This window comes from Apteryx mantelli, chromosome 16 (genome assembly GCF_036417845.1).
Source record: "Apteryx mantelli isolate bAptMan1 chromosome 16, bAptMan1.hap1, whole genome shotgun sequence".
NCBI classification, from domain to species: domain Eukaryota; kingdom Metazoa; phylum Chordata; class Aves; order Apterygiformes; family Apterygidae; genus Apteryx; species Apteryx mantelli.
In genome coordinates this window covers 6,675,368-6,690,000 of record NC_089993.1, presented here as the reverse complement: position 1 = coordinate 6,690,000, position 14,633 = coordinate 6,675,368, and the positions used below count along the sequence as shown (strand labels likewise).

Sequence of the window (14,633 nt, the reverse complement as noted above, 5' to 3'; positions counted from 1 at the left end):
TCTTGAAACCATTGCGGTGTCTTGCATACAAGGGCTAGTGTACTACCCAAAATAAGTTTTAATAACACTCTTGGTATCTCTCCATAAAAACAGTACTTTTAACTTTATGTGGACAGTAATCCCAGACTGACCTCCTTCTTTATAACTATCTTAGTTTCCAGATAAAAAACCAGACTTACTGGTTTTGAAAACTGGACAGTTGTCCTATTTTAAATCATGCATTTGCTCCTCCACAAGTGGAATCTCATTAAATAATCCTAAATAATCAGTTGAGGGAAAACTGAGAAAGTAATGTTTCCATGGCATAGTCAGTCCTATAGCATTCACCAAAGGAATGGGAAGAAGGTTCAAACTATCTGAACTAGACGTTCCCATCCACCCAGTCAAATCTGCAAGGAAGGAGCATGAAGTGCTGTAGACAAGAGAGTCTTTATTTTCCAGTCCACTGAACCAACGTTCGCAAGCGTACGAGGGATTCATTGTGTACAGAAATCCTAGTAAACCACTTTCTGGGACAACCATGCTATCTAAAAGCAAGAGGCTACAGCACTGAAAAGGCAGGGATGCTACATAAATGCCTCTTACTCTGTGGCAAAGCTCAGGGTCATAGATTTGCAGAGGTTATACCCTCTTCCCTTTTCACAAAGATATAAACACACATCTTGATGAAAAAGGTAGAAGAAACTTCAACCAGTACAATCTTCAAAGGGTAAGTTGGCTGGTAGGAGAGTACTGTGAGGAGGTCATTTTCTACAGCAACACAGTGCTGTCCCGAGCTGTGATCCCGCTTGCTTTAATGCTGAACTTTTTATACTGGTTATCAAGACGAATCAAAATTTTTCCAAACACAAGTTTGCCTCCTGTTTTCACAATGTTGAGTAATGTTGAGAGTCACGTTTTCATGCTAGCATGTTTTGGCTTGGTTCTTGAACGCTTGCAGCCCCAGCTCACGTCACCGGGAGGTCTCTGGACTAGCTTATTCTGAAAAACAGGCCTGCCTGAACCCTCCTGGCCACCATGGTCTGGAGTACATAAAATGAGCAGCTTCTCTCCTTTCCCCCATCCCAGACTTAAGGGTTTAAAATTGAATGTTCCCATGAAATGTTAGATTAGTATTAAAATGCAAAAAATGTTACTACATTAACTATATTGTAGCATCTACTATCTTTAAATCTTTATGATTCCCAATCCAAATACTGTCTTAATTTCCATGGGCAGACTTCCTATTACTTTTAATGGAAATCTTGTGCAAATGCCAAGTGTAGCTTATGTTCCTGTAAAGTAGTCTACGACAAATTCTGGATGTTGCACTACGAAGTGTCACAACAGTGGATGAATGCCTTTAGTTGTGCTACCTCAGTACATTAAACTTTCTATTAAAGAATAATATATAAAAAGGAATTAATCTATTAAAGTCATGAAAGTACCAGAAGTTCAAGAATGTAGGCTGTATTTCTTATCCCAAAGATTTAGATCTGGGCAAAGAAGGCCTGATAGCTATAGAACAGATACATGAATATCCAGGGGAAGAAGAATGGTGGGCAGTTATCTTAATCTCAAGGTCTTAAAGTTAGACTCAAGAAAACATGTATAGAGAATCTGTATAAAACACATTAATTCCTCTTTTGCACCAGATATAGTGGTGAGCAAAGAATTAAATTTGTATATCAGTTCCATTTAAACACTTCATATCCATGAATACCTGTCTTTGGAAATTATTTGAGGCAGGTAACAGCAGAGTAACCAGGCAGTTCCCACTGAGAAAAACAGGAAGGAAAAATTGCTCAGATGAACCTATCTTTGGTAAATGCCTCTTGGTGACCCTTTGAGTTGAGAAGGCAGAAAAGTCCGACTGTGATGCCACACCGGAGCCTCTCTGGTTAGAAGAACTTCCACAAACCATATCTCAGTAACCTCCACATTAGCATGCAAGCATTACAATAGTGGGAGGTTTAAAATACTTAGCTTTGATAGTAGCCACAATAGAATCTTGTCTGCCTTGCTCATCCACATTCAAGTGAAAAAGGCACCTTATTTTTCTCTGTGTGCCCACTTTCAAGGTCTGAGAACCCATTTTAAACATCATTATAATTTTAAGTTCCCTCAAGCCAAATCTCATTCAAACAGTAAGAAAACACCAAAAAAGGCAAAATGATTAATTTAAAGTTAGACTAGTTTCCAACACTATAAATTCCTTCATATTCCTAGTAACATGGAGGGTGACTTATATGTACTATCATTATACATTCTTTAATGTCACATCTATTATTTTGAAAGAAACAGGAATTGGTTTATTTTCAAATGTGCTGATTTTTGGATTAACCAGCAGCACTGCAATACTGAGCAAGGACTGCAAGTTTAAATCTGTGAGAATGACCTTAGTTTTGGTCCAGCGCAGACCGCTAGCTGCACTGGGGCTTCCGCGGGGAGCTTCCGCGCCAGTTTGGTCGCACTGATCCGTCTCCTGTCGCAGGGCTGCGTTTTGACGCCACACCACATCCCATTCCTGCGGCATCACTGGCCAGATAACAGCACCCCACAAAATCAGCAACGTGGTGGGTCAACCGTGGCGAGGGAGTAAGTGGCCATAAATGCACGGGCCACTTGTAAGTAGGAAGGAACAAGCCCAGATATGTAGTGCCCAGGCTTTATTAAATTAGTGGGATATTTAACTGAACTACTGAAGTGACAAGCATGGCTGTAACACCGATGTAACAAAACATGTCGCTAACAGTGTTATATTTTACAGAAATCTGGAGAGCTAAGAGGAAAATATGCATAAATACAACACATTAAGCAATTTCAAAACAGGGAAAAGATGACTGTTGCAACACAGTATTTACTTCCAAGTACATTTTTTATTACTCCTTTGCCAAAGCAGAGAGAACTTACTGCCAGTGGTTTATATCAAGTTTTTTCATCCTACTGTATAAACTGATGTTTCTCCCTTGAAATGAAAGAGCGGTGAAGTAATCCTAACATGAAAACTATCACCTAAGCAAATCAGTGCTCCTTAGAACAGAATGTTTTATATTTCTATTAAGACAATAATGAAGTTTGTATTGTAATATTAATATAAATTGATTTTTTAGAATTAGCAATGCTCATATTCTTGTTAAAATAAGAAATACTCCTAATTTGTTCTTTTACAGGCTTGGAATCCCACCTGGACAAATGTGTGCAATGTAAACATAAAATAATACAAAACATAAAAAGCTTTCTTCCAAATCTACGGTAAAAGAAAGAGTATACAATTAAATTGCAAAATTCGCATTCTTGCAACCTGCTAGATACACTTAATGTACATAGGTACAACCACGGGAGAATGTATTTCCAAAGGGGAGAGAATCCATGCTCAGATATTATCTGGGAAAAAATGCATTGAAATTCCTGTGATGAATAGACTTTTTTTTCTCCTCAGGGTGACCTCTACCTTCAGAATATGATGGGTTTATTATGATTAATAAATTTCATTTCCACAGAGGAAAGGAACAGTGTCAGCTTAAACTTAAAGCAAGTAGGTTTCTTTTTAAATGCTAATTTTTAAACACGCCCTTGCATGACACAAAATTTAGAAGCTCACAAGGTTAGCAGAATAGATTCTGCTTTCCATTCTGAAAATAGCAGGAAGGATTTAAACTAGATTGCCACACTGAAAATCAGTAAGCTAGTGCAGTCACTTAGTATTATGCCAGCACGCTAATTTCTCATTAAAATTGGTAGCATTTAAGCATTTTGTGACCATTTACACTGGAAATGATCACCCTAGATAAACAATTTACTCAAATTTAGGACATACAAATGGCAAAGTATTTTGAATAAATTAATGGTCAATGTGACTATTTGTGTATTTTACAGAATATTAAATCAATTTTTCAATGCCTATATGTGAACTCACAAATTCTTGTCTCAAAAACACATCTGATGAGCAATGTGTGATGCCCCAGTAATGAGAACAAGGTAAGTTCTAGCATTTTTTTCACTTTGTCTGGAACAGGTATAAAGATATACAAATATACAGATATACATATACAGATATACAAAATGTTCACTAGTGTTTTGTTACCATACTTGCACTCACTTACTGCTAAATAGCCGGACCAGCACATTGGGAAATGTTTAGGAAAAATTCAGCGTAGCAATGCTAACGTCTCTAAATGTAGCTGCAAACTATTCACCAATAGCTCAATGCTGAAATGTTGATACGCTCATCTTTACTCAGGCTAAGTTTCAATTTATTCAATGATTTTTTTCAGTACAGGGTTTGGAAGTGCTTAAACACTAGGCAAAAGGATAATTTGTTGTCCACTGTGGAAACAGAAAAGAGAATTAAAAATGGTAATTGGTTGCAAGATACTTGTTTTAGTAAGGCCTTTTAAACTGAATCTCTCTCTCTCTCTCTCTCTAAATCACCTGTGGTAGCTATTGCTGAAATTTCTAAAAATAGGATTTAAATTCTTTGGTAATGTGGCTATATTTCCATATACATCTAGGACAGTCAGTGGAGCTCTAATACTCACTGGAGACATTTGGAAACTGCTTAATAACATATGTACTATAAGGTTTAACAATAACAAAAATAAGGGAAAATTCATAGTACAGAATATGAAAGAAATTTTCCTCAAGTGATTTGAGAAGTATAAAATGAGAATTTTAAACATGAATTTATTTAGTAATCTAATGCTTGTATCTTTCTGATCATTATCATTTCCCCCCATTTTTAAAGTCTAGGTATTGCTGGAAGAATTATAGAAAATGAGGAATCTGTTTTTAAGAAATATATTAAAAAAAGTTAAAAATTTGGTAGTACCCCAGCTAGTGGTCAAGTAAAATTAAAATGGAAAATAATATAACAACATAATTCTATGTTCTAATCGCCTGCTATTTGCCACATTAGAAGCAAACTGTATATATCACTAGGAAGCTCTTATTTCTAACTTTTCCCCAATATAATCCGTTCCTTACTATTTTTGATTATAACTGAACAATTAAATTTTAAAATTACCGCTTCTTCAAACCTGTACGTGTCGAGTCCTCAACTAGAATAATTTTCAATTACTGAAATTATTTTATTGACTATTATTACTACCAAACTTCACGAAGAAGCAACCGAATGAGTCAGACTTGGCTAGGTGACAGAAAACGGAACGTAATGAAGAGCAGTTTGGTATTCAGACCCTAACTGTTCACCCAGGAAATGGGCGCTCTAGCAGGATGCGCCTCTTGCTGTTCACAGGTGACATGGAAAAGGCAATCCAAATCTTTTATGTCTGATCTTCATGCAGAATTGCAATAAATCTTTTTATTTTTATTTTTTTAAGAAAAGGTGAAGATTTTAGTGAAGAATGGGAAGGAACGCTAGGAAAGCACTGGCAATCTGGCCTTATCCAGACAAATGACTGCAGTAACTGGCCATCTAGGACTTGCTCTTGGGCACATGACCGTGATGACACCAAGGACCAGCAGCAACCTTCGGAGGCCCACTGTCGCCCACCGCATGGCTGGGCAGCATCCCAACCTCGCTGCCAGTCCGTCAACACTCTACAGCGGTGGCCGTCCTTCCGCTTCAGTATCTTGACTACAGAAGGGTGGTATCTGCGGATGGTGCCCAACCTCACAACAAGGCATGTGCAATTAAACCTTTTCAATTAATCTGGGATATTAATATTTCAGGCATTTCAGTCAGCTAAGTTAGCAACAAGTCTCTAAATATCTCAGAAGGGAATCCGGAATGGAGCCTACCATAAGTCTTTACTTAAGAGTGAGTAAAAAGACTGAGAGCAGCTCATAAAAATACTTCCCAGTCATTTTCCTTGATTGTAAAGGTTAAGAACGCTAAAATGCAAAGTTTTAAAGGCACAATATCAAATACTAAGATCATTCTACAAGGGAAGAGCATAAAATATTCCTTTGCATATCATTTTCCTCTTTTACTACTGATAATGGTTTACAGATTTGTGACGGGGAGGAGAAAATGACTTGGGAAGATATAGTATAGACAGATATAGTGCAATCAAATAGTGAAATTTCAAGGTATACGGCAGTGCTGAACTCCTATATATTTTGAAGGTCAGGAGGGATTTCCTGTTAGCATAGCATTAATATTTCTAGGTTTTCACAGAGCCCAAGAAACTTGACCATAGTCTATCATATGAATAGGGCAGTAATAAAAGATTTCCATGAAGGGATAGTCACAAATATGTCATTGAGGAAATAATAAAAAGCAGTCTATACTTTTACCTTCAGGCTGAAACTTAAGCAATCATAATAAGCCTATTCAGAATTTTCTGTACCCAGAGAAGAATTCCAAATTCTGGACTATTTACTTCTTTACGTCACATCTGCATTTGGCCGACAGAGCTTTACTTGCTAACGGATGGGCGTGTTTTGCAGGAATTTCAGTCATTGGCATTCAGACCTGGGCTTGATTTTTATTCCTGTATTCCAGCCTGTGGCTCCTTTTTAACTTTGTCACATGTTTACAGCCATCCAAAGTTGAGCTGCCACCTTGTTAAACATATTTAATTAAATATGACAGGTATTGGCTGATTTGCAGAAATATAAAAGCGCTACAAACTGCAGCACAGGCAATTGCCCTCCCGAGCTGGTGCTGACTCAGCGCTGGGGAGCAGTGCCAGGGACAGACCCGGCTCGGAAACTCTCTCTCCAGCGTTCACTCTCGGCTGCTTGGGTTTGCTCATGGTCAAAGGTAGCCTTCCCACAAGTGCGGGGATTTCACTTGATGTCTGGTTAAAAAGCTAATATAATTGCTTGCTAGCAACATTTTTGTGTTCAATTTCTACACCAGAAAGTTAGATTTTATCTACATACCAAAATAATAACAACAACAATGATAATAATAATAAACCACTGGGGAAAACTGCAGCTTGATATCAGGTGGCATCTAAAAAATACTTGTATTTCAATGAAAAATAAATATTTCTTTAATTTGTAAAGCATTTTCCTATTAAGTATTACTATTACATTTTGGGGCAACAACGCTTGAATAAATTCTCATCTAGTTCAATAACAAATATACTGTGTACTTTGCATATTACATTTAGTCTCTTGTGCTTGTATGTAAAGGTCTGTAGTACACAATAATATCCCTTTTTGTTTAATGTTTTAAATGTAATAGGATAATCTCAAGATATTAAAATTTGTTTTTTAATAATTCATGTGCTTGTACACAATCATACACCCCCCCCCCCCCCCCACAGACTACCTTTCAGGTGTACTATTTTCATTCTATCAGAGAAAAATGTCCAGTTGCTTCATTAAAAAAAACAGAGTACAGAAGATGCACACGTGCTTGTACGCACTTGTTGAGGGCAAACACAGATTATTCACTATTTCTGTTATCAAAGTAGCTTCACATTGCAAATTCTCCATTTACAAATCACAGCACCTCAGCTTTACTTAATCTTGTCATGTTGTCACATTTGACTAGCCATGCGAACTGACCTAGAACTGTAAGCACAAGGAAGGCAAGCTGTCAAAGAGATAATGACAGAGATGCCAAAAAGGGCTGCCAGTGTTTTCACTGGGTGAGAAAGAATTAATCAAACTTCACAAAAGAAGAACAGAGGATGATCAAAGTGTTTACTGATTTTTATCAGCTGATCCAGTGGTTGAACATCTTACCATGCAACTACTAATAGCAGTTAAAGCAGTAACAAATACAGTTCCATACAAGCTATGCACAACTATTTACAGCTGCAGTAAAAGGAAGTGTAAACTGCCAACACAAAGGACACTTGAATTTATTGAAGACGTTTAATAATGTGCATTAGTACAACATTTCCTAGTCTTTCCAGTGCAAAAACTTCAGTATCTGCTATTTTTCACAGGAAAAAGCAGTACAGGCTTAAATAAATATTAGCACAAAGACCTTACAGATGCTCCTTCATCTTCATCTTTGATTTTATCTGATTAGTGAAAGAGCATAATGCAATAATAAAAGCATCTTGTAGAAAATGGTTATTTTCCCAGCCAAATAGCTCCATGAAATAAAGTCAAACCCACAGGCAGCAGTACTAAAATGAAAGAACCTCTCACAACTGAACATATGTCTTTACACTGTAATTCAAAAAGGCTGATGGAAATAGCTCTGAAACAGCATTTTTCTAAAGCAGTTTGGATTATATGTACTTCTTGGAAATTCCTTTCAAAGAGTGTAATCTGATCAGGGTCTCATACCAGACACCTGAATAAGTCAATGAGATGTATGCAAGCATGTATGGCAAAATTTGACTAGATACAATTACTTATGTACCACTGTAGAGGTAGACCACATCAGGCATCTTACCACCCTAGGCACTTTATCCAATATTAATTTGCTTTTAAATAAGTATCTCCGTATCTTACTATTGTTTCATGAATTAAATTTGCGGTAGTGTTAGAGTTGATAGGTTAACGATGGCACACAGGGAAATTGCAATGATTTGTGCAATTGCCCTGATCAAAAATTGCAAATATTCTGTTCAAACCATTTTGATACTACAAGCTCCAATATTTGCTTCCTTAGTTTGCCTGTTTTTATGATATGTTTTTCCTAGAGTTGAAGATTAAACCTTTCAGAATGTTTAATCTGTTTTGGAAACCATATCTTTCACCAAATGGTGGTCAGTAACTTAATCTAGGACTGTCAACTTCTAAAGCTCTCTAATTTCTTTCACACACACACAATCCCGCCTCCTGGGGATGATTCTGCTCAAAAATGTAAATAAATGCAGTCACAATTGGATAGATGTTATATCTACTTCCACCACACTTCATTCCAAATTCAAGTTTATATTGTACACTTGCCTGTCTCTCTTTTATCCCTAAATCATAAACCTATATGCTGGGAGGGGAGGGGAAAGAAATAATACCAGGCATGAAACCCCACCGGATTTTTCTGTTCCTAGATGGCAGTTGGATAACAGTTAAAAACTGGAGAAAGAAAATAAGAGTAGTATAAATCTGGAATAATGATCCTGTCCCATTTATAACACAAAAATCATAAAATGTAATATGTAGGTACATCCTAATGCACTTGGAAAAGATACCAGAAAATAATCCTTTCTTTAAGAGCTATACATTTTGATCTTACAAGACCTAAAAGAAAATATATATTACGCTCTGATTTGAAAAATGCATTAAAAATGCTAAAGATACAAAATAAATACTGTCCTGTATTTATATGTAATAAATAAACTGGAAATTCTGGATCTCATTTCAACTTACAAGGAGCCTGATGTGGCAAGATGCCAATCGCCCCCACCAGCCAGAAACCTCAGGATGAATTCCCTCCTAATAAAACCATCGTCAGAGATGTGCTAGAGGAAATTCTTCAGAGATCCTTGTTAAAATTCCAGCATCAAACTGAAACGAGGTTTCAGATAATTTCCCTACCTCTGTTCTAGTTCAGCTCTCTTTATATACTGTTTAATCATGCCTGCCAGAACAGATCTAGCCCAGAAGCACATAACTTTTTTTCTGAAGAGTAATTATTTTTAGCCTCAGAATGCACTGAATTCAGTCAAGAGCAAAACATTTTCAAATTTCCATGGAAGGATCCCTCTGTCAGATACTGGCATATGCTTTCTTTATATAATGTGCACACAAGAATGGATGCACATACATAAATACAAATGCGTATATGCACTCGCAATCCATTCATTAACACATATTCATTTCTTCAGGATAATCTAATTCCCAAATCCCCCCCAAAATGTCATGCAGCTGAGGGTTAAGTATCTTCTGGCAGGAATGGCAGTGCATTAGGAAGAAACGAGTGAATATTACCAGCAGAACCACCCAAACCCTCCTATTTCCATTTGATGCTAAACCAAAAGTTGATTTGTTATATTAGTATTTGAAACCACAGAATCACACACATTCTTTACAAGAAAACGATACACTCACATTTCAAACATAGAGAATATCATATATTATCAGTAACTGCATCTTATACCAGTCTTACAAACACACTTGAATCAGCGTAATGGAGTTTAGGAGCATTACTAGCATATAAAATTGTATTGTAGGTGTTTTGCATGCATCTGAAACACCACAGGAAGGAGTTTAAGTGTGTGTATAGATAAACATAGATTCACACACAGATACACAGCTTGAATTAAAACACAAAATATCAGTTAACAAATTAGTTGAAAAGTCAACTTACTGATTTGATAGACTAAACATAACTTTGGCAACTTGTAGCACATGGGAATATAGGCCAGAGTGTGAATTTTTTTATACAGCCAAAAGTCCTTTTAATTCTACGACTAAAAATTTGGATATAAAAGGAACATAAGATGCAGGCTTTCATTAGCTTGCTCCTTTAGATCATGTAACAAAAAAGGCACCTACAGTCACCTGTTATTGATATCTTTATCATACGGTTGAAAGCCGTATGAAACCTAACCAAAGATACTTTACTACTGAACCAGTTCAACAGAGGTAACCTAATCGTAAACTGAAATGTTTTAATGAACACACACAGAGATCTGTTTTCTTCTGTGTGAAGTTCACTGAATTTACTGATAAACGAGAGTGCTATATTTTTGACTGGAATGCCAAAGTAGTGCTATATGGAATAGGTATACAGTCCTGGACACTTAAATTCTGCCTGTCCTGAAGAAAAGAAATGTCTTTATTACAGAAATAATCATTTAGAAGGGTTAACTCTGCAGAACAGGAAACTGTTTTCAGGACAAGAAAAATATTGCAGACCCCATGTCTATCTCTAGAATTCATAAGTTAAAAATTTTACTAAAATCAGTTTCTTTATACTTACTTAACAAGGCCTAGATTTATAAGTCAGTAGTCTCCCTACCATGGCTCACTATAATCCAGAGCAGAGCAGGAAGAGGAAGGAAGACATACTCTCTTTTTAGGCACAGTTGAAATAATGAATGCCAAAATCCAAGTCTAGTGAGATCAAGAAAGAGTCATATGTTGTCTTCTCAAAATGTATTCTGTTACTTATTTAGGGCTCTGAAAAAGTTATGTTAAATCAGGTTTTGTAACAGAAGAACTTTTCAGATTACCTCCAAAAACACTATGGCTAGCATACAGACTATTACAATTTTAGCATATTTCGGCTTTAACTATTGTCTTCTTTTTCATAAATATACGTTCTTTACTTGTTTCTATGTAGTTTACTATGGCATAAAGAGCAAACTCTTCAACTCTCATTTATTCCACCCAATATAAAACTTTCCATAAATAAGTGCTTCTTAATACCAACATTTTGTGTCAGACTATATATCCTTTCATCCTTCAATATACACAGCTCCCACAAACTCAGCTGTTATTTTGCATAACATTCTTGGCAGAATATGGCCCAGCACTGTTACTATTTATTTTGGCTTCTGATTTCTTATGTAGCATCAAGTATCATCCTTACCTGAATTAAGGCTAAGATTGTTCAAACTATTATGTTTAAAAGACAGAAAATCCCTTGAAATATTCAATATACTTATAAATCACCATTAATAAATACCATATAAAAACATTCTTCTGTACCCAGGGTTTACAACACGATAGTACAGCAGCAAAACAGCTAAGACTTTTTACTTACTAGAGGGTGATCCTCTGAATACATAGACCCTCTTTCCCACTATCTTATCCATAGGATAGACTTTGTGAGTGCTTTAGGGTCTGCAGTACCCTTGTGGGCAATATTTGCCCCCAAAGAGTTGGAAAAAAAATCATTAAATCTATAGCACTTACAATGTCCTACATACATCTAAGCCTTTATTCTTTTCATTAGTTCATTAGTGCTTTGGCTTTTCAAAGTTACAATCGTGATTGTACTGCACAGTAAGTTTTTATTAGGTTTAACATATCCTTACTTTTCTAGGCCATGTAATATTTAAACTGGAAATAAAACACCAAAGTCAGCAAAATAACCTGAAGTCTTTTATATGGCAGAATCTAAAGGCTCAAGCTATAAATTAATGAAACTATTCCAAAGATTTATATTATGGACTTTCCTATGCTTTCTCTTACGATTAAATGCAGCATGTGAAAAAGGATATTGAGACCTGGATGGATGCATCAAGAAGTATCAATGATTGTTACCTGCAGAGGTGTTACAAGAAATTTCATCTGCTGCAACGAAGACGAATTGATTTCTGCAAGAGAAGATAAAATTCACAATACTGCTTGCTGACTGGGAAATGTGCTAGCTGCCAATTGACTTGATGTTTACAGATGGGGTAGGGTAAGGGTGCTTATTTTTAATGAATGTAGCAAGAAAAAGTGTTGACGTACTTCAGTACTACAGAGTTTATAAGGATCATGAGGTAGACATGCTGGGATCTTTTAAATGAAATAATGGTGACATTTGGATATGGACTATGTACAAACTCTTGCATTGGAAGCTTCATGTTTAGTGTTACAGATATGTCATGCTAAAATATATCTATAAAGACTAATAAAAAAATCAAATGGTATTTATATTGATATAGATACTAAAGGGTACTAATGCAAAGTATATAAAAAACCTGTATTTTTGAAAAAAATTGCAATTTACTTAGTACAACTTAAAGGAGGATATTGAAAGTAAAATACTTTTTATATTTCTAATATGTTTTCAAACAGCAAATTAATTTTCTGCTATTTATAAAAAATTATGACACAGTATATTATCATATACTGTCATCCAAATACACGCAAAAGTTTTTTGCAGAATCTTAGGATAATAAGCTAGAGAAATCAGTAATTTGATATAAACCTTCTCTTGCAAAATTCTTTTTTCCACAGGTAATATAAAAAGAGAAATGCTAAATATACTAGTATTTCAAAATGCAGAAAGCTCCATTATGGCACAAACCCTGATTTGTAATTTCTGAAGACAAAACAAACAGGATTTGGGTTAGTGAAAACCATGTTTGAGAATTAACATCGAATTCTTCCTTTATATGCACATACATCGGCTTCTTGGATGATGTCTGTGTTGTGCAGGATTAATGAAGAGCCTGCCTGAAGCTTTAACACTTAGGTGCTGTTTTACTCCAAATTGCAGGCAGCTCCTCCAGCCTGCACTGCTAAGCAAGGTGAAAAACAGCATCTTTAGGTTGTGCACAGCTTTAATGCAAGAGTCTACAGAAAAGGAGTTAGGTCTAGTTTGCACTAAGGCCTACCTGGAGAAGTCAGTTCTGCAGGGTGATCAAAGCCCTGTCAAGCACAAAGTACTCTGAAGCTCCTACTGAAAACTATTTAGTTCAGGAGCAAACATTTCTATTTCTATTACTTTACCTGCAATACACTAAAGATATTTTAAATTCTTGTTAAAAATCTGTGAACCTTGTTATTTAAAAGTTCACATTCTGGGGGTGGAGGGAAGGAAAAAAATTATAAAGGAATCTGTGATCCATAGAACAGGGACAGGATTTGGTTAAAATCAAAAGCAGAATTAGCTTATTATTGCCTCTGCCCTATCTCAGAAATTTTAACACCTGCATTTTACTATGAGTGGACTTAGTGACCAAAATGTATTTTTGTTTTCATCTAATTCTCCTATTCTCAATTGGATGTACAGATTGGTAATTTTGTTCTTTATTTTGTCAACTGCAGCAATTTAACAAACTAATGATATTTATCTTGCACACAATGCTAAGATGAATTTAAAAAACTGAAGGGTTATAAATTAAAACAAACTGAAGGGGTAGGAGTTTAGCACTATAAATACAAAGCTATTCTATATTTCATAGGTAGTACAGTTAGTCACTACATTTACTCACACCACCTCTCTTACTACCAATTTTTGTGATAATAGGAAGGCCTACTTACAGGAAGACCTCAGAACACTAACTTGTATTTGTCTTTTTTTGGAACATTTCCCACCACACGTTACTGAAACTGCTCTAAAATCTCACTTTTTTTTTTTTAAACCACCCCTCTCTACTAATTAATGGTAGAAAATTAATGTCAAAAAACTTAACCCAAAGTGATACCTACTGAAAAAACCTACCATAAACATTCCTTGATATATAGCTTTGATTTACATAGGAAGATACTATTTTCCTTATTTTTTGGTTTTGCAAAATTTATTTCACAACTCCATAAATCAATCTGAAAAGTAAGGGAAAAGGTACTTATTGTTCAGGATAGCAATTCTGCGAATTAAAATGATAATATATTAATTCTTTAATGGACAGTAAGTCTAGATGCTGGAGCTCAATGAGCCAGTTCAATTTATTATGACTAATTAGGTACTCTTGATAACGATTCCAAGCACTTGTTTGGTAGTTTGATGGCTTTAATGTTTTATAGTGACTGATTTTTATTTACTTGAATTCCATACTATTACTTACACAGCCCCAGAGGGAGAACTGATAATCAGAGGTGTTGCTATACATCTCACCTGCTGTCCAAAGAAAGCATTCCTTAGTGTGGCCAATCCCATAATTTACGGAAGGCGTCCTACTGAGTTCAGCTGGCACCGTAGTGCATATATATACATACTATTATTCTTAAAGTACATGAAAAGGAGACCCGGAAAAGGCCAGCTAATCTAACTCAGTCCTTTGCAAATGTAGGATTGTTCCCTTTAAAGATCAATTTTAACAGCTAAGTGCATTGAGCATACTAGCTTTAAAGATCAATTTTAATAGCTAAGTGCATTGAGTGTGCTGGGT

At 35.8% G+C, this 14,633-nt stretch overlaps 1 protein-coding gene across 8 annotated transcripts in view; it reads right to left on the bottom strand.

Moving 5' to 3' along the window:
• RBFOX1 (RNA binding fox-1 homolog 1) overlaps nt 1-14,633 on the bottom strand; it is a 150,065-nt gene that overhangs the window by 2,496 nt on the left and 132,936 nt on the right. For 3 of the 8 annotated variants that reach the window (XM_067306677.1, XM_067306679.1, XM_067306680.1), the window contains one exon: nt 12,073-12,125. The exons of the other annotated variants lie outside the window; for them this stretch is intronic. In XM_067306677.1, the coding sequence (XP_067162778.1) occupies nt 12,073-12,125 (53 nt within the window). The remainder of the gene's footprint in view (nt 1-12,072; nt 12,126-14,633) is intronic. 8 annotated transcript variants of the gene reach the window in all.